At 40.6% G+C, this 23,151-nt stretch overlaps 4 protein-coding genes across 11 annotated transcripts; 3 read left to right on the top strand and 1 right to left on the bottom strand.

The window, feature by feature from the left end:
• The first annotated feature begins 1,051 nt into the window (after positions 1–1,051).
• LOC115742390 lies at positions 1,052–3,609 on the top strand. The gene is made up of 2 exons (XM_030676641.2): positions 1,052–1,995; positions 3,190–3,609. Exons 1-2 carry the CDS (start codon positions 1,275–1,277, stop codon positions 3,300–3,302), a joined length of 834 nt encoding a protein of 277 aa, XP_030532501.1. The 5' UTR covers positions 1,052–1,274; the 3' UTR covers positions 3,303–3,609.
• Positions 3,610–3,909: 300 nt separating this feature from the next.
• LOC115742385 (peter Pan-like protein) lies at positions 3,910–8,351 on the bottom strand. The gene is made up of 8 exons (XM_030676635.2): positions 8,327–8,351; positions 7,603–7,687; positions 7,246–7,431; positions 6,535–6,765; positions 5,524–5,616; positions 5,249–5,436; positions 4,660–4,853; positions 3,910–4,254 (listed from the first exon to the last, which is right to left on the bottom strand). Exons 2-8 carry the CDS (start codon positions 7,618–7,620, stop codon positions 4,154–4,156), a joined length of 1,011 nt encoding a protein of 336 aa, XP_030532495.1. The 5' UTR covers positions 7,621–7,687; positions 8,327–8,351; the 3' UTR covers positions 3,910–4,153.
• A 2,280-nt stretch (positions 8,352–10,631) lies between these two features.
• Positions 10,632–13,060, top strand: LOC115742380 (pentatricopeptide repeat-containing protein At3g62890). Its single transcript, XM_030676623.2, has 2 exons — positions 10,632–12,718; positions 12,860–13,060. Exon 1 carries the CDS (start codon positions 10,727–10,729, stop codon positions 12,437–12,439), a length of 1,713 nt encoding a protein of 570 aa, XP_030532483.1. The 5' UTR covers positions 10,632–10,726; the 3' UTR covers positions 12,440–12,718; positions 12,860–13,060.
• A 2,202-nt stretch (positions 13,061–15,262) lies between these two features.
• Positions 15,263–23,093, top strand: LOC115742381 (magnesium/proton exchanger 1). Of its 8 annotated transcripts, XR_007199324.1 has the most exons (11): positions 15,263–15,421; positions 16,458–16,911; positions 18,082–18,257; positions 18,559–18,677; positions 18,801–18,961; positions 19,519–19,649; positions 20,954–21,170; positions 21,297–21,426; positions 22,070–22,382; positions 22,461–22,548; positions 22,751–23,093. XR_007199324.1 is itself a non-coding variant. In XM_030676628.2 (10 exons), the coding sequence occupies exons 2-9, from the start codon at positions 16,518–16,520 to the stop codon at positions 22,365–22,367; spliced, it is 1,620 nt and encodes a 539-aa protein (XP_030532488.1). In that variant the 5' UTR covers positions 15,263–15,421; positions 16,458–16,517; the 3' UTR covers positions 22,368–22,382; positions 22,549–23,093. The 8 variants fall into 8 exon arrangements, 7 of the variants coding, with proteins under 7 accessions (XP_030532488.1, XP_030532486.1, XP_030532485.1 ...); XM_030676628.2 differs by lacking the exon at positions 22,461–22,548 and having other exon boundaries at positions 19,525–19,649; positions 22,549–23,093; XM_030676626.2 differs by lacking the exon at positions 22,461–22,548 and having other exon boundaries at positions 22,778–23,093.
• Positions 23,094–23,151: the final 58 nt, after the last annotated feature.

The following is a 23,151-nucleotide window of genomic DNA, read 5'->3' as shown; positions in this document are numbered from 1 at the left end:
GATCTAAACTCAGCGGAATTACAAATAGTAAAAGCAAAAGAAACAAAAAAAAAAAGAGACCGATAGACAATTGAATCGTAAAAAATGGTTGGCCGTTACGACTTCAAACTATAATTGCTCTTGTTTGATCTCCTTGTTGTTGTTGTTTTATTTATTTATTTTTAATGTCGAATTTCTCTTTGATCTCATCGTCGTTTGAACATGAGATTTGGCTGCATAAATCAACCTTTTTATTTTTCTACTCTTACTCAAAAAGCAAAAATTGATTTTTCTATTTGTACTCTAGAAATTGATTTCTGATTAGAGAAATTCATTTGGTAATGATTGAAAATTTTTACTTTTGAAACATTAGTAACACAAAATCTTATACGAGAAATTCTTATCAGCTACGAAAATTTTTTAACTGCATTTTTTTTTATTATTAAAAAATATTATTTAATTTTTAAAAATAAAACTAAAAATTATTATTTATTTTTTACTCTGGTGGTTGAAAACGGTGCGGTGGCGGCGGTAGTTGGTGGTGGTCGGTGGTCGGCATCGGCGATTGATGAGGGGCAACATCGGCCAACAGTGGTCGGCGGCCGACAAGTGGCGACGGTGGCCGGCGGAGGTCAACAACGGTCGGTGACAAGATTCGCCGATGGTGCGGAGGGTAGTGGTAATGGCGGAGGTGTAGTTGAGAGAGCGAGACGCTGAAAATAAAATGAGGCTGAAGTAATAGAGATATTAATATTAGGAGTAAGAAAAATAATTTTTTTAAGTTTCTGAAATTAGTGCAAAAATAATTTCAAAAGTAGAAATATAATGTTGTTTAATCAAACAGATTTCTTATTTCAAAAACGTTTTTGGAGCAAAAATTCAGGTCTAGGAATGTTACCATGCGCGCCCAACAACCGCTTAATTATTTTTTTCCTGTTCTTTTTGTGCAGAAGCGCGTAATCTAAACGTGCGTGACGTGTCAAAGCGCGGATGGACGTTCCGCGTTTGTAAATGCTCGCGCGATTTTCGATTTGCTCGGGGGCCATCTCATCTCTCAAGAGAAAATATACGTAGCTGTTTCGGTATCCGGAGTCTTGTACAATCAGCTGCGACCGCGAGTCTTCCCAAATCCCAACTCTCCAAATCCAACCGCGACCCACCGAAATCAGCTTCTTCTTCTTTTTCTTCCTCCTCCTCGGAAAGATCGCAACTTTCTCTGTTAAACCCCTCCATCTCCAGGTCTTCTTCACACGAGATCAACTGAGCCAGAACCCATTACTTGCCATGCTTTGCAGATGTCGCCCTCGCACAGAACTCTAGCTTCCCGTCACTCCATCGACTCCTGCGCCGTCCAGCTCCACTCGTGGAGGCCGTTCCACCCCAAAACCCTCGACTCCGATCACCCACAGATACCCAACTCCTCCTCCAATGGCGGCGGCGTGTTCCACTCCAAGCGGCCCTGCCTCTCCGATCGGTTGACTTCATTCTCGATCGACGCCGCCCTCGACATGTCGAGGCTGAGTCTATTCGATGACGACAGGCCGATCGTCGATGTGGGAAATTCGAAGCGGAGAGAGAGCCTCCAGCTGATCGCGAGGAAGCGGAGGCGGAGGGGGTCGAGGTCGGTGTCCGGGCGGAGCAGCGATCGGAGCGGGACGCGGCGGTGCTGCTCCGTCGGGGCGTCTGCCGCAGCGTCTGATTTCCCGATGGCGGTGGGGACGGACTCTAGCGGGGAGCTGTTTGGCAATGGGGATTGGGCGTCAGACGTGAGCGAGGCGCGGAATAATATCGGCCCAAGGAGGGACAAAGATGGTGGTGGAGGAGGGAGTGGGGAGAGGGAGAATGTGGGCTTAGGGTTTGGGCAAACTGGGAATTTTGGGGATGTGGTGCCGGGGAACGAGTCGGGGTACGGAAGTGAGCCGGGCTATCGCGGTGACGCCGAGTTTGGTTATGGGGATGAAGTGGATGAGGAGGAGGAGGATGCTAGGGCATTGTTTTGGGGCCACCAATTTGGAGGTATATAAGATTCGGCTTCAATTCAATCGCTCGATCTTTGATGATTTTGTTAAGTTTTGTCATTTTAACTTGAATCCTACTGTTTTGTCTGCTTTAGAATTGGTATTTGGAAGAGCAGAGATTTTTTTTTTTTAACCCAATTTTGAGGCATATGACATTTAACAATAGGGTGGAATTTTGTTGATCAGCTAGTGTTATTTGGTAAATTTGAAATTGACTAGTCGTGAGAATTCATTGGGGTTCTTTAGCATGCTTCTCTTAGCTGCATGGTTACAATTGGCCTTTTCTTTTGTTGGTTTGAGAACGGGTTCGGAATGGTCTTGAATGCTGGAAGCACTAATACCATGTATGATGCAGGTCTTCGTGTTCTCTGCGTGCTCCACTATGATTTAGAGTTGAATAAATTGAATGAGGCTCATGATGTCCTTTCTTCCAGGAGTCACATGCTAGAGCCAATTCAAGTCTCTCTTGATGGTTTTCAATTTGTAGGTGCTGTCAATTTCCTAGCAGCATTCATTGGTTATGGTATTGCTTATGGTAGCAAGTTCCTCTTTCTGTTATCCCAATACGCGACATTAGTTCATGAGAAGAACGAAATTTCAACCCTTCTTTTCACTGAACCCTGTACGTTAAGGACGATTTTGGATTGAGCTGTTCTTAAGCAACATGCACAAGGCCTGGAGTTTTGAACTTAAGATGTTAAGTGAGTTGATAACGGAAGGCATCCGATACATATGGTTTCAGATTAAGAGCAAACCTGCTTTCATTGCATCTCGTGTGAACTTCTTTTGCTCATATATCCTGTTCATCTTATTTTTGGATGCTAGTATCTTGCCGTCACAATGGTTACATGACTGTGCAAAAGCTTTTATGCTTTAATACAAACAAAGTATTTCCTTTACTATGAAGTGTCGACGTTTTTTCAGCCCTCATCTGTTACTTTCTAAGTGAAACCTTATTTTAGACGTTTATGGTTGACAGAATCTGCATATTTTACATGTTACACTTATCCATTCTCCCCCAACTGGTCATGGTCAGTTCAGCTGATGGAGAGAGATTGAGAAATCATCTTCGATGATCTTGAGTTGTTAGGTCTTGTCAGTCAAATGATCCTCCTTTTGTATGTCTGCCATGTTTTCATTCTAGTGGCTTGTCTCATCTTATTTTGCTTTGGTACGTTTGTGTCATATACAGATTCGAAAATGGAGATGGTTGGTGAGAACACATTCACGGATCAGAAGGCTCATCACAGATGCCGGAGGAAGAAGCACGACTTTAGAATGGTCGAACCTTCCAGATATAGCTAGTCTCTCTTTTGGGTGATCTCCTTATTCCATCACCCAGCGTCTAGTTTTCGTAAGTTCACTGGCTTTTGGTTGGAGCAGGGTTTTGGTTTGAAAAATTGCCTCATTGGATATATTACTCTATGCATGAGAAAATAGTCAATGTAAGCGCAATTTCTCATTTTCATGGCCAAAAGCCTAAATGGGTTTCTTAAACAGTGAGTTGAGAGTGATTTAATCCTAGTATTTCCATCTGTAAGGAGAACTGGTAAAGAGACCCCAGTGTTGTCGTCTTGTAAATGACATCCGTCAGGGAAAAGCTAATTTTGTACATTAAGCAAGTGGAGTGGAGTGGAGTGGAGTGGAGTGTTGGTGCTTATCAAGTGAGCAGGCATACCAAATTTAACTTTGATTGCACAGTATGCCAAAGCATACTTGTTATTGTCTTGGAATCTCTTTATTTGCGATTGTAGTATCTCCCAAAACATTGTGCGATTGCAGTATCTCCCAAAACATAGGGAGTTCTTCCAATCGAGAAAGCACAACCCTCTTTCTTGGCAACTCATTTACCGTGCAGGATAATGCAAATGGTTAGTGAAGGTCATACGATGAGAACAAGAAACTAAGAAACAAGCAAAACTGGGAGATGTGTCGTGGCATTAATGAGAGAACCTCTTCTATAGCTATTAGATGAATATTATAAAAGTCGAGACTCCGTAAAGCAGGATCAGTGCCTATAAGCCCATGGGAATTCACAGGTTCTTCTAAATGTAAGACATGATAAATATACATCTGAGCGTTGGACTCTATCCAGCGGAGATGTGATAACCGTGAGAGATTGGTTGTATAGCCACAAAACTGTCGTTTGGTGGACACTATTCTTCCTCATCATCTTCTTGATCTTCTTCAACATCATCCGGATCTTTTTCACCGCCTTCTTGCTTGCCTAGCTTTTTTTTAATGTCAGCAGCATTACCTGAAGGATAAAGAAGGTATTTACAGGTGCACAACATATGATTATTCTGGCAAACAGAAAAGCTGCTGCTAGGACAGGAACAGATATATAATCACAATTGAATAAAAATGTTTCCAAAAGGAAATGTCTACCATGAGCGAAAGACCAGCAAAAACAACTGAGGTGATAATGAGTTTAGTTTAGGAAGCTAGAAATTAAGCCTAGCACCTACTTTGTCAAGCATCTATCATATGCTTACAGCATAACTCTTAAAAGAATGCTCATGAAGGCAAGTTTCCAAGTAACAAAAAGGAAACAAAGTTGTGATTCACGGCTCACAACATCAAAAAGGCCATGTCCCTCGGTGCATCTACAGTTCCTTTTGTGCTTATGCAGGAATAAATTGGCAATGTTTAGTTAGCGTACCATATTCATTGAAGATGACTCCACCTGAGCACAACCCTTCCTCAACTTTGACAAGTTGAAGAGTCATCCTAGGTCCAATCTCCTGGAGCTTAACTGCGCTTTTTGACGAAGCTTGATTTACTCTACCAAGATCACTAGCCAAGGTTACTGTCGCAGCTTCATCATCTGCTTCACTTTCTGATCCGTATCCAGCCCTTCAAACACGCATGGAAGTAAACACATTATTAACGAGAGACAATTGATTAACAACGTGCAATGAGTGAAGCTGCCACAGACTCGGTTTTTGAAAAGGATGCCCGGGGGGGTACTTTTCTCTTTCCATAAACTTTATCACCTTCCAATACTATTTCATCTAATTAACACCACTTTCACAACGAAACAAGAACCGAATAAACCTGCATTTTAAGAATAGGAAGTTTTACTTTTCCATTACCAAAGTAACAGGAACAACCCAAAAAATCTTTACAGTTCGAATATGATCAATGTGGATAGCCACTTGTGCCCTGTACTCACCAAAAAGGAATGAACGGGTTGGCCCTATCCTCTAATTTTCAGGGTCTGTTACAGATCAAAAGACAAGAATACTTACTTTGTCACAAAGTCACTCACATCTTGTAGATTCCTAAGATCAGGGACTTGATGATTCTGCACAAACTTTCTAATTCTACGAGATACTCCAACAGGCTGTAACCTAATTGAATAATGACAAAAATCTACAAGTTTCGTCTCTTTATTGTAATTAAGCAAGACAATTCTCTGACAAGAAGAAAGTTTTACCTGAAAATGACAACAAATATCAAACATCAACAAAGCAAAAAAGTGCAGTCTATAATGGAATGCGATGAAAAAATATTAACTACTCACAGTGTTAATGTCAATGGCTGGAAAAATATTCTGAAACATGATAGTAGTGAGCTTCAAATGTTGTTCACCAGTTCCAAATCCAGAAAGTACAATCTGCGTGTACAGTAAAGACTTCCGTGCATGAGACATGATACAAATCCAAATGGAGAGATTACGGGATCTCCTAGCCCATCTTTCGGTCATAGCTCTAGACAGACAGATCTTATCAGAAATGCTCTTCTGTTTCAAACCAATACAATATACAAAACAGCAGGAGATGAGATGCACAAAGATAATTAATTTGAGTCAAAGTATCAGATCATCATCCTTTCAGTTTGAAGGTTTAGAGGTATAAACGCGTCAATAAAACGCAGTGATACATATTCAGGGCTGAAAATGAAGCCTAACCATTCTTGAGTGAGTAGAGTCCAAATCAAGCAATAAGCTCTCAGAGTTATTCATGTCCCACATAGTATTTACAGGACTTCCTAACACCCTCGCAATCAACCAACTGATCTAAAAATAACATGATACATTTTAAACAAAGAGATGGTCAACTTGTATGAACTATACATATTTAAATCCTCATCACTGACTCAAGCTACAACTTGTTTACTCGGTTGGAAAAATGTCTAGACAATAGATGGATACATGGCATTTATTTGCACCATTGAGGCTCATTCTTCTGGGCAAAGAAAATTCTAGACAAACCAAAGATTATCATCACCTCTTATTGCATTCATAATATCTCAGAATTGTAACTGGCCACCATTAACACAACCTCAGCTGAAACAAGAAACATCCTAATAGCTGGAAGGCTTATGTATTGTGCATATGAGATGGTCATCAACTACACACATACGCATCTATGTTGCAAAGAGGCTCTTTCCATGAACAGAACACATAACTACCGGATCCTGATGCTACAACCTTAGTCGAACACAAGCCTAAGGGATGAATTTTGAAGTAAGCAACCAAGGGATAATAAGGGGAAACACAAAAATAGGCGCAGTTCTTCGATTATGAGATTACCAAAGGAGGGTTTTTGAAGAGATCCTTTGGACTTCTGGGACGCAATTGAGATTGTGCAACATCAGCTACCAGAGAGTATTCCTTAATCTTAAAAGTAAGCGTGGGACCTTGTGGTGTCCTTGCAACCCTCAAGTAAGGTGCAGTTTCAGTTTTTGACAGCATGAGGAAATGAGTAACACCCATAGGTCCAGCCACATTCAAAAAGTCTTTGAGGTTATTCCTTTTCTTCTCCTGTATGAACAAAGTAGGAAATGAAAAATGAATTTGAAGTTTAAATCATATCGAAAGGGTGCACAGAACAAAGAAAAGAAACATGTAAATGTCCTACTACAGATAAAGGTATAAGCGATCTGCAATTCAAATTAGGTATTAGCAACAGAAGACTACAACTCCAGAATAAGAGCTATAATTACTACAGAAAATCCACATACTATGCTGATTTCTAAAAGCGACCCGAAATATTTAAATGGCAATATACTGACAAATTAACCTCGACTTTATTCTTTTAATGAACACACCCATTTCAATTGATGCAGCTGTTCAACTTTTGATAGAATAAATTTCTCCACATTTCTTCAGCAATGAAAGACAAAAACACATCAAAGCAAACACCTACCATACTATAGCGGTCACCTCAAGCATAAGCTACATATATCTAGGAGAAAGACTACCATCAAGTTTAACAAAATATTATGATGAAAAAGCTTATACCTTGAGTTTGAGGGCAGTATACGGGAGCATTAACTTCCTCAAGTCCATTTCAAGTTGCCTCAGGGGTCCTGGCAGCTTCCCCCTCGAGAAGACAAAGCTCTTAGGGATCTTATCACCTGTTATGTGATCAACATTCCCGGGCTTGGGCTTTTTCATAACTGGCTTCACAAACGCTTTCTTCTTATTCTAATTGAATTCGCAACAAAATAGAAAGTTAAGTGCAGCATAAGATAAAATTACAACTACCGTGCTCAATTCATTTTTTCCTGAATAAGATATAAAGACTAAAAATATAACTTCATCATATCTCTTTCACTTTTCTCAACCAAGAACATTGGTGCCAAAACGGAACCATACATTACGAAAACGGGCCATCGTGTCGTTTCACGATCTCAACAAGAAACCCCAATGTCTGCTATGCCTTCAGCTTAAGCAGATGTACCTACACAATGCACATTAATATATCATCGGACAGTCCCTATTAGAGAGTAAAGCTAAATAAGCAAGACGGCTATTCAGAACACAAAGCAAAGTTCCCAGCAGAACAAGTACAACCTGATTCCCATTAAATAAATGCAGAAGTTCTCAGCCTCGAATTTTCTACAAGCTAGCAGAGTATTGATAAACCTAAATCTAGACCTAGCCTTCAGATATCATTCAGCAAGAACCTGGATTCCCAATCTATATGTACTCCACCAGAATTCGAGTTTTCAACTCCACGCACAAGCAAGCAGGACAAAACACAGCGTCGAGGATGTACAGAAGGCCAGCTAATATACTAGACTAATCGATCCCTTCAAACGATTATGTAGCGAACATCACAACTCCATTCAGAACCCGAGCTCAAAAGCGCGAACACAAGGCCATGTCTCGGAGAAGCGAACGCCTTGGTGGCGTCGCGGTCGTGTGAGAGGAGAAGCGAAGCAGGGAGGTTGAGATTACCGAATCGCCGATGGAGAGAAGCGGGAGAGAATGAGGATAAAGGAGTGAAGCCGTCTATGGGAAATCTCGAGGAAGATTGAGAGATAGAAGACGACATGAGAGTCCCGGATCAGGAGCTTCAGAGCTCGGAAGGGGTTACCTTTGCGCTTGACGAGAGAGAGAGAGAGAGGTCCAATGATCTGGTTCTCCAGTCCACAGACGAAAGGTTTCGAGAAGCGGATTTGCAGGCGAGTTCCAGAGAAGAACCGGTCGGTGGACCGCGGTTAGGGTTTTAGGGCTTTTTGCACGGTTTTAACCTTTAGGGCTTAATCGGAGTTCTCTTTAACAAAAACCAAGTAAATAAATAGGTAAAAAAGAACGACAAACAAAAAAATGATATATATATTATAAAATTACAAAAACGAAAACATTCATTTTCTTTCATTCATACAACTATCTGATTTCGGTCATCAAACTAAATGATGAATTAAAAAAGAGATATCTATTCAATTTCTTTTCAAAAAATAAAGAAAAGAGATTTTTATATTTTAACGAATCGCACATAGAGATATTGACCACACACACAGAGTTAATGATATGTCATAACTAATCGATTGAGCAGCGGCGCGTAGATCACCTAAAAAATAATATTTATTATTTGATCCATATCCCGACATAATAAGTACGATGGGAGCAAGATTGGAAATGGCAATCCATTAAAAAAAAACACCGATATTGAGATCGGATAAAATAAGGTGCCAACTAAAAGGAATTACTAAAAAACTTAGTAAAATGGATATAACTACTATGGATGGTCCTATACTGAATTAATGAGTATATTCTTTTGATGGAAAAAGATTCTCTTTGAAAATAAATTTTGTCCCATCTGCTAAAGCTTGAAGAATTCCCAAAAGACCGGTGTATTATGAACCAATACGTTATTATTATTATTATTATTATTATTATGACGGGACGATCGGCCACGAGTGATTTCCGATCTCTAGAACCATTCACCCTCTAGATGTGAGTGGGCCAAACGAATATATATGAGCCGGTTTACACTTAAGAAGGAAAATTACTCGTTCAAGCTCATCCTATTTGTGCATTGGTCGTATTGGCTCGAACCGACCATGCTAACAATTAAACTTATGATCTTGCATACTTTAGGATTAAATCATGTAACAGTTGCCTTCTGGAGGATTGGACAACCGATTAAGTAATGGGAGATATAATTTAAAAGTGCAATAAAAATTTCACGCTTAATAATTAATTAGAAATTTCGCGCCATGCTCCATAAATTAATTCAATGAGGTGATTTTTACATATTTACTTTCCATTAAAAATCTTGTGGCGCATTTTGACGCGTTAATGCAAAATGTTCAAAACAGTCCGCCGTGGAATAAAGATTCGTATACAGTTTTTTATTCGTCTTTGATATTTAAATATATATTTTTTAAATTTTAGCGTATTATTAGAAAAAAAATTGCCTTTTGCCTTTTTATTTTTCAGGCCAAATCTAGATCTATTTATCCAGAACGTGGTTTTGGCTTTTTAACTTTGATCATGTCCACGTGCATGTCACCTATGTTATACGGACACCCCTCTTAGGGAAAATTTTGCATGTAGGACACGTGTCGGTGTCTGACACGCACCGGACAAGTCCAAACACACGGTCAATGTGTGTCCGAGATTCAACGCTCGGTCAACTAAACGGACACGGAAGGGACTCGCGTGTCCAGGGATAAGGTGAGTCAAAGAGAAGGAAATTACATAGACACGAGAGGTAAGAAGAAGGCGGCGAGCCGCAACACCAGGACAGCCAGTTGAACCAGCATAGCTTCTGCGTGGACATTGTCGACTCGTACAGCCGGTGATGGTGGTGTGCCGACATGGCGCCGCTGTTGCGAGGGGAGTGGTGGTGCAGCAGAGGCGGAGATCGTATGTTGCTGTTGCCGATGATGTCGAGTCATGAGGGAGAGAGAGAGATTAGTGCGAGTGGGTGTTATGGTGATGAGATAGGAAAGGGGGTTGCAGTAGATATGGCGAGACTTCCACGAGAGAGAAAAGGTTATGGGAATGGAGAAAAGAGGAGAGAGAATGGAGGAAAGGAAAAAAAGTTGGGGGATGTACTTATTCACGTACACACATCCACTCTTTCTCCCACGTCCACCCACTACTCACATGCACACACACATGTACAAAAGAACATATTTTGGAGGAGGTAAGAGTTGACTGAATCAAAATTAGAAGAGAGAAAAGAAAGAGTTTTGAGTGGAGGAAAAAAATGTTGAGCAAGGAGAGATCAGAATTTTTATTTCTGTTCTTTACAATGTATACATAAAAATATATTATATAATATATAACGTGCCTTAATGTGTCGAAATTTTTTATTTTTTTAAAAATTTACGTGTCGACTCATCGTGTCATGACTTTATGGCGTGTTGTGTCTGCCTAAGGTAGCATGTCATTGCGACAAGCCAAAGGTTTGTAGGTTTCCTTTGCTATAATGAAGAGAGCTCGCCACCAGTTGAAATTCCATGCGTTTCGCTAGCTTCACCCGATGCGACCTTCCACAACCACAAAGCTCATTTCCTTAACGCACCCGACTCTCAACTTCGCTCACCGCACCTTTGAATCCTTTGTCTGGAACAACATCATTCGAGCCCATGTCCAATCCACCGTCTCTCTTCAACCTCCATTGTCAGTCTTCGCTCGCATGCGCTCCCATGGCGTCTACCCCGACTTCGACACCTTCCCTTTCCTCCTCCAGTCCTTCAATTCCGTTCCCCATCTCCAATCTGGTCGACAGATCCACGCTCAAGCTTTCGTCTTTGGGCTTGACCGCGAAACCTTCGTCCAGACTTGTCTCATCAACATGTACTCCTCTTGCGGCGACTCAGCGCTAGCTCGTCAAGTGTTCGACGACATTGCTGAACCGGATTTGCCTTCTTGGAATTCTATCATCAACGCGTGCTTGAAAGTGGGTCGGAGTGACACTGCCCGTGCGCTGTTCGACGTAATGCCTGAGAGGAACGTGATCTCTTGGAGCTGTTTGATTAATGGGTACGTTAGGTGTGGGGAGTTTAAGGAAGCGCTTGCTTTGTTCAGGGAGATGCAACTCGTGGAAGGTGCTTTGGTTAGGCCTAATGAGTTTACCATGTCCGGAGTGCTTTCGGCGTGTGGGCAGTTGGGTGCACTGGAACATGGGGAGTGGGTTCATGCTTATATTGACAAATGTGGGATAGAAATTGATGTTGTGTTGGGGACTTGTCTCATAGACATGTACGCTAAATGCGGGAGTATTGAGAGGGCGAGGTTGGTTTTCGGCAATTTGGGTCCTAATAAGGATGTGATGGCTTGGAGTGCTATGATATCAGGCTTGGCAATGCATGGTCATGCTGGGGAATGTCTCAGCTTGTTCTTGGACATGAGACAGCAGGGTCTGAAACCTAATAGCGTAACATTCTTGGGTATTCTTTGTGCTTGTGTTCATGGAGGTTTGGTGAGTCGAGGGAAAGAATTTTTCAGGGAAATGAGCGAGGAGCATGGAATAACTCCGATAATTCAACACTATGGTTGTCTAGTGGATCTTTTTGGGAGAGCAGGTCTACTAAAGGAGGCATGGACCGTGGTGAAATCGATGCCTATGGAGCCTGATGTGCTTATATGGGGTGCTCTACTGAGTGGATCCAGGACACATGGTGACATTGAAACATGTGAGATTGCGCTCAGAAAGCTAATCCAGCTGGATCCTGGCAATAGTGGTGCCTATGTGCTTCTGTCAAATGTTTATGCAAAATTGGGTAGATGGAATGAAGTGAGACAAGTCAGAAATCTAATGGAAGCAAAGGGCATTTATAAAGTCCCTGGGTGTAGCTTAGTAGAGCTTGACGGGGTACTTCATGAGTTTTTTGTGGGAGATGATTCCCATCCGGAAACTAAAGAGATTTATATGATGCTTGATGAGATCATGACGACATTGAAGAAGGCAGGCTATGTGGGAAACACAAAAGAAGTATTGCTTGATTTGGATGAGGAAGCAAAAGAGCTTGCTCTATCTCTTCATACTGAAAAACTGGCTGTAGCATTTTGCTTTTTACAAACAAGTGCCGGCACTCCCATACGAATTGTTAAGAACCTCAGAATATGTGGTGATTGTCACGTTGCCATAAAGATGATATCCAAAGTCTACAGACGCGAGATCGTAATCAGGGACTGCAACCGGTTTCACCACTTCAATGACGGAGTTTGCTCTTGCAAAGATTTCTGGTAGATGAAAAGGTTTCTGGGTCAATTTCATGAAATTTTCAGGGTCCTGTCAATTTTCATAGGCGCTTGTGGCCACAGAAATTTGGACATGACATAGACTGAAACAATAAATCATTCACACCAATTCTGGCAGTCAAATACCCTGAAAAGGCAGATGTCGGGTTGTCAAGATTCAGTTTGAACTTTGCATTGTATTGAGTGGTCTGAACCACAAGAGCCCTGGTAGTATAGTCATCTCCCAAGAGGACATCGACTTGAAAATCCTGCAAGGCTGTGTGAAATTGTGAGTATAATGAAAGAGTTTTTTCGCCTTCGCACTGAATGACCGCACAAAGAATTGACATGATGATGATCTATATGGTTCCAAGTTCTTCCGACACTCTTAATTACTACAGAAATAATTAGACTTTGGATCTTTGTGCAGGTTATGGTTGAAGACCTTCCTTGAGGTGAGAAAGAGCATCACCCTTGGCTGAACTGTGGCTGCTTGTAGTTGAAGGCCTTTGGCTCTTTATAGTCGGTGACAGGTACCCGTTAAAGGCCTCTGTTTAGAGTTTGCATACTTTCCTGTTGTTGGCAGTAGCTATATTCCGACATATTCTTATCACGGTCAATGATATCAGTAGTCCTTGAATTTTTCCTCGTCATTTAATATCATCCTTGAACTTTCTTCATATTTGTTTAATGTCGTCCGTTAAAAATTTGACAAGATTTTGCTGTTGTGGCCGTTAAATTTACTAACTTGTCATCCTTTTTTTTTTGGTTTAATTTTGCGCTTGAACTTTTTTGGTTTGTTTCATATTGTCTGTGAACTTTTGCTTTAACACAAGCTATAAGCGGGCTGGTGTGTTCATATAAATTTAATCGTAACGAATAACAAACATGTCAGACTAAATCTAAATTATGGTGCAATTAAGAAGAACAAAAGAACAGTTCTGGGACTAATTTGATCAATAAAAGAGGTGTGGGAGCGGAATTTAACAAGAGTACATCATAAATTAAAAAGAATATTCTGTCCACGTCAGCAGACCTCGTCAGTAATTTTAATGGAAAGACCTCAATAAAACTTTTTTAAAAAGTTTTATTGAAAAAAAGAAAAGAAAATTCAAGAGATGACATTGAACAAAGAGCAAAAGTTCAAAGATTATTAAAGACTTAATGGAGTTGAACGATAATCTCGTGGTCATCGATAAATGGTCCATCAATTTATGAATGGGCCAACAACATCTTCCCCTTTCGTAATCAAATCAAGTTGCGGGAATCGGTCTGTTGTGAACTTATGATGCGAGCTTTATCTTTGCCTTTTCTTTTTAGCAGCTAGATGATGCCCAAGTTGTTATCACGCAATTCAACAAAATTGACGTCCCACGCTATCTTAAAGGTACGTTTACTCAGTATCGATTTGGTGCATTAAACATCGTGCTCTTGGAACTGCTCCCGATAGGACTTTGATTAGCTTGTGTTATTTCCAGAAGCAAATTTTGAATTGCGGAATCTATTGTTGCTGCAGAAGAAAATTTACATCAGACATGGAGCACCGGTGAAGCAAAGCCACGCGTACGAGTATGTCTTGCCGCGCTCATGCTGCGGTATTCTCACTAGGTACCGTACAAGCCCCATCTCGATTTGATGTAATATATCCTGAGGGCATTTGCTTGTTTGATTCAATCCACCCATAGCCAAGTTCATAAAAGTTTTCACATGGATGGGAATGGAAACGGGACTAATTGAATAGACGGGGACTTGAATTTTTCCTCTTTTTGATGATTGCTGAATAAAAAGAACTGAAGTGTCCCCCATGTTTGGCCAGAAAAGGCCGGACAGTATCTTCACATGGGACCCAAATAAACGAAGAAGTAAACCTAACTTTCCTATCCGGCCAAAGAGAGAAATACCTAAGTTTCCTAGAAAATATTGGATAGGCGGTGGATCTGAAATCTAGAATCTAAAATTGAGAGGTATTCACCGGAACGAAGGGAGGAAAATTTTTTTCTCTCGATTGAGCATAAGGAAGCTTGTCTCTTGTCCCATAAGCCATGTTAACTTCACTCTGTAATCATCACATGTCCCAATGGACTCACGTTCAGAATTTTTCCTCAAAAATCTGACAAGCGGACTAGTTATGAACACGTGGCGGTCCGAGCGACTTTTCCAAGTATTTCATCAACTTTCCATCTTCAGCTGCCGCCTCACCCACATGTTCCTCGCTTCCCCCCAGTCGTTTCCTGTCGCTATCTTTCTTGGCGTTGCGTTGTTTTTTTACATTAGCTGCCCCTTGCTTTCCTGCGGCGCACGTTAATTTGAATATTCAATAGCCGAAGAAATTAGATGTTTGTCAAACATCTAAATAACATAGAAAGCATGAACTTGAATTTTTCTTAAATCAATCAACAAAAAGGAAATAAGATGATGACGATAAAAAAGAAGAAAATGAAGTGAAAAAGGAAGAAAGGGGACATGAATACAGAGAGGGAAAATATGAGGGAAGTTAAGGGAGAAGGGTTGAAGTGGTGGCCTTGCTTTTAGCTTATTTGATGACGTCATAAACAGCCTCGATTAAGGTGAGTTCGAACATAATTACGTGCCTGAATTTTCGCGTGATTGATTTTTTTCGGACATGAAAATTCGGGAATTGAATTATGTATGCCCAAGATGATTCGAAAGCATAATGATGATAGCTGCAAAACGTGCTCGAGGTCCGGCCATTATAGTGGACCCCACTTCTTTTTTTAATTTAACTAAAGTAGCAAAAAAGAAAAAAAAGAAATGGCGCTCTTTTGCCAGTATTGGTGTTTATCATTAACGGGAGGTCATCGCCCAAGCCAGAGCCATGCATGCTTCCTTCGCCTCAATGCTTGTGTCCACGCCGCCTTAAACTCTCTCTCTCTCTCTCGCACTCTGCCTCGCAAGCTGGCGATCTCTCTCCGATTCGCCGCAAGGTCGCTTCAGCGCCTCCTCTCGCGGCTCATACGGCGATTTCTCTCGTGTAAGTTCGACGATCCTTCGCGCATTCACCGATTCTTTGTTTCTCCTTTCTTGTTTTCCACAAGTTCGCGTTTGCCTCGTCGCGATCGTATGCGAACTTTCGTGTGTCGATCGGCTTGCTCTTTGTTCAAATACTGAGAGATTTCCCACGCGTGCGATTTGGTTCCGTTGCATTCCTCGATCGTTGCTCCTCCTCTCAGTTCGCCGTCGTTCTATTTGGAATTTCTTTGCCTCGATCAACTTGGATTGGCGATTGATCATCCCAATGTGATCTCTTGCTCTGGATATCCCCGCTGCTTTTCGTGCTCTGTTATCATGAGGTTGAAGATCTGGCGAACGATAGTCGCGTGCGGTTAAATTCCGCGGGACTACCGATCTGTTGCGTTTTTCTGAGTTTAGTGTCGTGCTCTGCATATGAGACTCAAGTTTGGGGGAGCTTAATGGCAGAAGAAGTGGGGTCTGCTGTGAATTTTCCAGCAACTGTGGAACTTATGAGGTGTGTGAACACGCATCATGAAGTTAATCGGTCTGGATTTATTTTCTCCTCCTCTTCTTGGCTGCATCGGCACTTTCTAGATATCACTCCTCTGGTTCTCCCTTCTTCTAGGATTAAACAATTCTCTCTCTCTCTCTCTCTCTCTTATTTGATGAGACACGGACTTGAGGGCTTCCCTTGTCTTTAAATGTTCCTAGAAGTATATTATTGGAACTGCGGATATAATACCCCTTAAGTCCTCAAGATATTCATTTGTATGCTTTATCTGTGGTTAACGTGAATTGAATTTGTCAATGAGACCGAGGGAAGAAGATTTTTCACTGTGCATGTAAGACTGAGTTTTTAACAGGAACATGTTGCTGAATGCGTAAACTTGTCCTCCTTCTAGGACTGAGATTTTAAGAGGAATATGTAGCTGAATATATATAATTGTCCTCTTTCTATTTGAGTGGGAGTATGCTCTGTTAAACTTGTTTTTAAGCTTGCACTCTTTTACTCCGATCCTAATGCAGTTGGGTTTATGGTGATCAATGTGATGCAGGAAATGTGAATTTTGACATATACATCCACATTGTTGAACTGTGCCTTGTGCTTGTTAAATATGACCTCAGTTCATAAGCCACCGAGTAATAGCACACTTGGTGTTTCCAGCACTTTGGGCCATGAAGTATGCGAGAGCTACTTGCTTTTTCCAGGTGAAACAGCCCTCGGTGAAGCCTTCCGAACCTTCCTCTATTGCCTTGGTCTTGCTTACTGCTTTATTGGATTATCAGCTATCACTGCAAGGTTTTTCCGTTCTATGGCGAATGTTGTGAAGCAAACACGTGAGGTGGTAGAGATAGATCCTCATACGAATTCAATGGTGGTTAGACGAGAAAAGGTGTGGAATTACACTATTGCAGACATCACTCTACTAGCTTTTGGGACTAGCTTCCCTCAAATATCTTTAGCTACTATTGATGCTCTAAGAAACCTGGGGGACCTCTATGCTGGAGGTAATAGTCTCGAACTCTCGTACTTGTTTTGTCTAACCAAACCATTTACCTGGACAACTCATAAGATTCACTGATCGTTTTATTCTCATGGGAAATGGAAGCAAGTTTATTAACAAAAGCATCTCCGATTTGTCAACCTGTAGTGATGTAATTCTTACTTTGGCAATACCATTGTCCTCTATTGAAGGAATCATGATCCAAACATGTTGGTTATTGTGATTCTGTAGAAGGATCTGTGATCTTTTCAGGGCCAAATACCACAAAAAAAGACACAACCTTTTACCACTGTGGCAACTTTAATATGCTCTTTCAAAGGTCTATAGAAAAAAGCATTACATTTACTGCTGCTGCTGACTTAACAAGGCTTTTACCAGAATAAACACATAACTTTTTACCACTGTCACAAAAATAGCATCCTCTAGTATTCCGTCTGTTCTCGGCATTATCTTGTGCACATTTCAGCTTGCCTAACTCTTACTGCGTTGGCAACTAGTAATGGCTAGTAGCAATACATTCTCAACCCCCCAAATACAGTTCACTTTCTTTTAACATTGATTTCATGATGTCTCCTCAACACTGAAATCACATTATTTTCTCTAAATAAACGTAAGAAAAAATATTCCCTCTTCCCGTAAAACGGATACACGGTATTCTCTTTAGAATAGGACTTTTGGATACCTTTTGGTTACAGACGGAATAATAACATATGATATTTTTGTCAAGCAAGCCAGATATTTTGTATTTTTTCAGTAAGTTTGAAAGGTCATATTAACCATGTCATAGTAATAAAAGGTTGTGCTTTTATTTGGTATTTGGCCTATTTTCTGAATACAGTGGATGATTGGGCTTTAGAATTTCAATCTGCGTTTTCTCCTTGCGAGGAGTTGATTTTCTTGTTATATCTTTGTCGAATTATGGATTCATGTACAGTAATGAAACACTCCACATAGATATTCTGTTTTATGCTCACTTTGGACATGGCCCTGGAAGTCTTCGCTCTTCTGCAAAAATCTCGTGGACATTATACTATTCTAATTTTTATAGCTTTTACTTTAGTGTTCCCAGCCTTAATGCTTGATCTATAGATTACTTTGATTCATGCTTAATTTCGTTCAAGCAAATAGATAAATGTATACTTTGCTAACCTTTTGCAGAATCTTTGTATCCTAGGTTTGGGTCCTGGAACGCTTGTAGGCTCTGCTGCATTTGACCTATTTCCTATTCATGCTGTCTGTGTTCTGGTTCCTAAAGCTGGTGAATTGAAGAAGATATCTGATCTTGGCGTTTGGATTGTGGAGCTCTTTTGGTCTTTCTGGGCTTATTTTTGGCTGTACATTATTTTGAAGGTAATACTGCCAAAAACTCAGGGGATTGCGTTTTCTGACAGGATACAATAGCGTTAAAGTTTCTCGATTTGCTTCTTTCTCCTGCAGCTGGGATAAAGTGTTTCCAAGTGGCATTCCTTTTTCTCTTTTTTTTTTTTTTTGAAGAAAATAGTGACAAATTCCTGCCTTAGATTGTCATATTGACTATTAAAATAAACAAGCTTTGTAACGTTATGCGGTTATCAGAGAAATTGCTCGAACTTGCTTGAAGGAGACATTACCTACCAAACCTGTTACTCAGGGATGTTTGACATTGATGCAGGTTTGGACTCCTGACATTGTCACACTTTGGGAGGCACTGTTAACTGTGTTGCAGTTCGGGTTACTAGTGGTACATGCATATGCTCAAGACAAGCGTTGGCCCTATGTATCTCTTCCTTTGTATGTCTGAGTAATTCCGTGATAACTTTTGTTTCGACTAAGGATTCTTCAGTTTATATCTGTTAATGGAGTTGGCCTTCTCACAATGTTTCATTTGACAATGCTTTTTCTGCCTGTCCAAAGAGCAAGGGGCGAGAGGCCAGAGGACTGGGTGCCAGGAGAGGGTGCTGCATATAAACATGTAGACAGTGTGGATGATGAGCATTCCGAGATAATTCAAATTGGTGAAAATGATGAGAGGAGAATTGTGGATATATTTTCCATTCATTCCAGAAGTGAAACAGGTCAATCTCTGAAGTTGCTGCTGTGCAGATCTTTCCTGCATTTATTTGCTTATTGGTAGTTATGCTGCACATGACATTCTAAACAACCACATTCTTGACTTACTATTTGACCCTGCTTGGCTAATAAGTTCCTTTGCCTCTGGCACAGACGTATACACATTGATCCCATGTCCATGGGAGCAAACATGTGACATGCCGTAGCTATTGTTAATCTGATTCCTCGTGTCATGTTTATAGGTGACATATAGTTTCTGGCCCCACCACAATTTTCCCTTTTAGAAATTATTCTGTCCAGCTGCTCTTAGTGACATTGGCATTTAGTGCACAGGATCTAATAGTTGCCTATGTGCATGTGGTAAATAACCTGGCTTGCTAGAAAAAGTGTTATTATGAGAGGTTCTTACACCCAGTAACAAATATTTGTATGCTTACAGTAACATTATTTATTTGAGTTCTGGTAGTTCCGCATGCTTTTGGTAGGCTTCTTTATTCTACCTGTTCAGCTTCTACTCTGATTTAACATGAATCATTTAATTTAAGGAGGATCATCTTTTTAGGTTTAATGTATCACAATGTACAAGGCAGTGATTTGGCTGACTCCTCTAATGAACTTCTCCAAAGTGAGATTAAGTTGGAAGAATTTCATGTGCTGTCACTTTGGAAGCAACAGTTTGTTGATGCACTGATGGTAAGCTATGCTATCTCTGTTAGTTCTTTTGGGATGACGACATTCTAATGGAATGCTAAGGTCTGTGTCTCTCTCTCTAAGGCAAGAATGATGCCTCTGATCATATTGGAGAGTTGCTTGTTTTTATAAGTCTAAGGGTCGTTACTTAAAGGGTCTACTAATGTCATCCATCTTTCCTTTTCTTTTATTTTCTTTTTTTCTTCATTTCGAATTTTGTATGCATGCTTCTTCATGTACATGTTTGATGTCTGTTCTTGCAACTTGCGAGATCGATAGTTCATCTGATATGAGAGATACTTTTTTGAGTTGTTCTTTATTTTTATGGTCCCTAATATCGTTCGCTTAATTTATACCTGGCTTCTTGTGGTTAGAACTATTTCTATGTGAACTTGTGAAATCGTGTAACATGGGTATCTGTTTACGGAATTCTGATTGAAGGAAAATTATATAAAGTAATGAGTCAATTGAATGCGACTTCCCTCTTTTCAATGTAGACGATAGCACCTTTTTTTTGGATTGACTATTCAATTCTTAGCATGAATGAAATTCGAAGAGTCAAATTTATCCTTAAAGGAAATTTAGAAAAGCAATCTAGACTTCTCTTATTCTATAGGTTGCATGCTCAGTGACAATAACATAAACCAACCCAACATTTTCTTGTTCTACGGTTTGCATGCTCTACTTTAAAATGCACACTTTATCCCTGACAGTTTCAAAAGATAACCATTGAAAATGGATGGAGCAAAGTGTGGTCCTTTCAAAATTTCAGGGTGTGAAATGTTGGATTTTGAGATTTTGAGGGTGTAAAGTATTGGTTTTGACCTTACCAAAAAAAAAGTATTGGTTTTGAAACTAGGGGATGTGAAGTCTGACTGGGGAAACTTGAGGATGGTCCTGTAATATTCCCTATATGAAGTACATGAAGAAGAACCTTATGGTGATGGGCATTGGCCCAGTTCCTTCGACTTCCTGGGAATGCTTATTGTCCTATTATTTTAGGCATCTGAACATGAGAAAAAAGTGGAATTCACTTCCATTTCGTTTACATGAGGAGTCTGAACTGAAGTTCTTAATTGTTTTGTTTTCTCTTGGCCAGGCTTGATGTCTCCATGAAAAAACTGGACTTTTAGACATCACAATTTTTTATGCAACTCGTATAATTAGTTGTCATCAGCAATGAACTTCAATCATTTAGTCTTGAAGGAAATTCATGAGTTATATCAATTTTTTCTGACAACGATATCCTAGTCCTTTTTCAATCACCTGCATTTTCATTGTTTGAGTCTCCTCTGTTTTTTAAACAGCTGGAGAGTGCAGAGACGAAGAAGTTGAATAGCATATGTGTGCAGGCTTTGCGAATATTGTGGCAGTCTCTTCTTGCACCCTGGAGGCTCATGTTTGCTTTGGTTCCTCCTTGCCAAATTGCTAATGGCTGGGTTGCTTTCATTTGCTCTTTAATCTTTATCAGTGGAATAGCTTATGTAGTGACCCAACTCACAGATTTAATTAGCTGCGTCACAGGTACCTAATCCTTACTGCTGTGAGTGTTACCAATCTCTGCTTCATTTTAGAATGGGTAGCAATTTGAGGTCAGCCACAAATTTTCTTTGTTTCAGGTAGGGAGTTACACTCTTATTTGTCATGCAGGGATAAATGCTTATGTCATAGCATTTACTGCGCTGGCTAGCGGAACGTCATGGCCAGACTTAGTTGCTAGTAAGATTGCCGCCGAAAGGCAGACGACAGCTGACTCTGCGATTGCAAACATCACTTGCAGGTTTTACTTAGTTAAATATTGTTGCCTCCTTCCAAACTTGCATTCACTCACACGATTTCATGTTAGCATAAATGTTTTCTCTCGAATCATTTAGTTGTCAGTTTTACTTTTATCTTAAAGCCTTTCCTCTTCTGCCCATAAGATTGGGATTTGGAAATTCCCTAGCCAATTGTAACCGAAATATTCATTTTGCATGTTTGCCAACTAATAACCCTGGGGTATTTGCGAAACAGTACTGCATGTAGAAACTAGATTTCTGTTGATTGGAAGTAACTCACAGGATCTGACTATAAAATCTTCATAATGCCATAGCTAGCGAAATATTTCCTCTAAATGCAGGGGGCCATTCTCTCCTCGCTTCTTGTCTCTAGTTTCTGTGTGACAATTCAACTTGGAAATTTGCAAACAGGTTTATTTACTCTTTCATTGGCTGTCTCTCCACAGTGACTAATGAAATGAAAGATATTTCTGCGAGGAGCACTACACAATCATCGTTCTTCATCTGATGTTGGCCTTGTCTGATGTGTTAAGGCCATGTTGTGTGGCTTCTTAATCGAGATTGCAGCACCTCATCCACGTTGTTCATATGATTTCACTGAAATCTTTGCACTAACCATTTCTTTTTCTTACCGTGCTTTTGCAGTAATTCAGTGAACATATACTTTGGCATAGGTGTCCCATGGCTAATTGACACCGCATACAACTTCATCGTGTATCGGGAACCTTTGAGGATCCAAAATGCAGCCGGACTAAGCTTCTGTTTACTCGTGTTCTTTTCTACTTCTGTGGGGTGTATATCAGTTCTCGTGCTTCGGCGTCTGACATTGGGCGCCGAATTGGGAGGGCCAAAGCCTTGGGCTTGGTTAACTAGTATATACTTCATGTTGCTCTGGCTCATCTTTGTGGTGCTTTCCTCTCTCAAAGTTTCTGGGATCATATAGGAAGGATTTATTCAGGTCAGTTCCCTATGCTCTCGTCACTCTCTTCTCCTCTCTTTAATCTTTGTCTTGTTGCTTATATAATCGCTTTGGAAGGTATTTCCTTGGGAGCATGGTAATTCCAACATATCGTCCTTTGAAGCAGGGGCATTTTCTTTTCTTAATTCGGTCTCAATCTCTACAGGTTAGCATAGCTCTTTTTATCGTGGGACGGGAAACTCTCCCTTGAAAAGTACGAAAGTTGCGTCTGCTCGAACACTCTGGACCTTTCTCATACCGAGTCCATTCCTCTATTAGCCAATCGGAAGAGAGAAAAATCCTCGCTTATACGAACGTCTTCTGCTTGTAGACTGTTTGTTTCCCTTTTTTTCTCTATTTTTTCCAAGATGAACGTACATTTTCCATAGGTCCAGACGCTGCCGGGGATCTACCTTACAAACCCTCACCATCCAGCGGTTTGTCCCAGGGCCCCTCACAGGTACACTTCCATTTGCTCGAGGCAGATCCTCAAAGCCTTCTCCTACCGCAGGTACTCAGGTGGTTAGATCAGATTAACTTATATTAAGATGTGTACCAGTTTGCAACGGTGAGATGAGCTCAAAACACTGGATGAAGAAGCATACCGAGAGATTATACTACAAGTTCTTTAAGGATTTACATGACCGAGCAGCACTAAGAGCAGACACGTTCAATTTGATCTCATTTATTGAGGGCGTCAATGGTCGTTGCTATGCCTGCCTCCTATTATTGCCGACACCACTTTTTCTCTGCTCCTTGCCACCTTTCT

This window comes from Rhodamnia argentea, chromosome 7 (assembly GCF_020921035.1).
Source record: "Rhodamnia argentea isolate NSW1041297 chromosome 7, ASM2092103v1, whole genome shotgun sequence".
NCBI classification, from domain to species: Eukaryota; Viridiplantae; Streptophyta; class Magnoliopsida; order Myrtales; family Myrtaceae; genus Rhodamnia; species Rhodamnia argentea.
This window is presented reverse-complemented; position numbering and strand designations above follow the sequence as displayed.

Coding starts and splice junctions, on each gene's coding strand:
- LOC115742390 (XM_030676641.2), top strand. CDS start 1,275: ATGTCGCCCTCGCACAGAACTCTAGCTTCCCGTCACTCCATCGACTCC. Junction 1,996..3,189: donor TTGGGGCCACCAATTTGGAG/GTATATAAGATT, acceptor TGTCATATACAG/ATTCGAAAATGGAGATGGTT.
- LOC115742385 (XM_030676635.2), bottom strand. Junction 6,766..7,245: donor ATACTGCCCTCAAACTCAAG/GTATAAGCTTTT, acceptor TTGTTCATACAG/GAGAAGAAAAGGAATAACCT. Junction 4,854..5,248: donor GTGAGTGACTTTGTGACAAA/GTAAGTATTCTT, acceptor GCGTGTTTGAAG/GGCTGGATACGGATCAGAAA.
- LOC115742380 (XM_030676623.2), top strand. CDS start 10,727: ATGCGACCTTCCACAACCACAAAGCTCATTTCCTTAACGCACCCGACT.
- LOC115742381 (XM_030676626.2), top strand. CDS start 16,518: ATGACCTCAGTTCATAAGCCACCGAGTAATAGCACACTTGGTGTTTCC. Junction 18,962..19,518: donor TCATTCCAGAAGTGAAACAG/GTCAATCTCTGA, acceptor TCATCTTTTTAG/GTTTAATGTATCACAATGTA. Junction 19,650..20,953: donor AGTTTGTTGATGCACTGATG/GTAAGCTATGCT, acceptor TTTTTTAAACAG/CTGGAGAGTGCAGAGACGAA.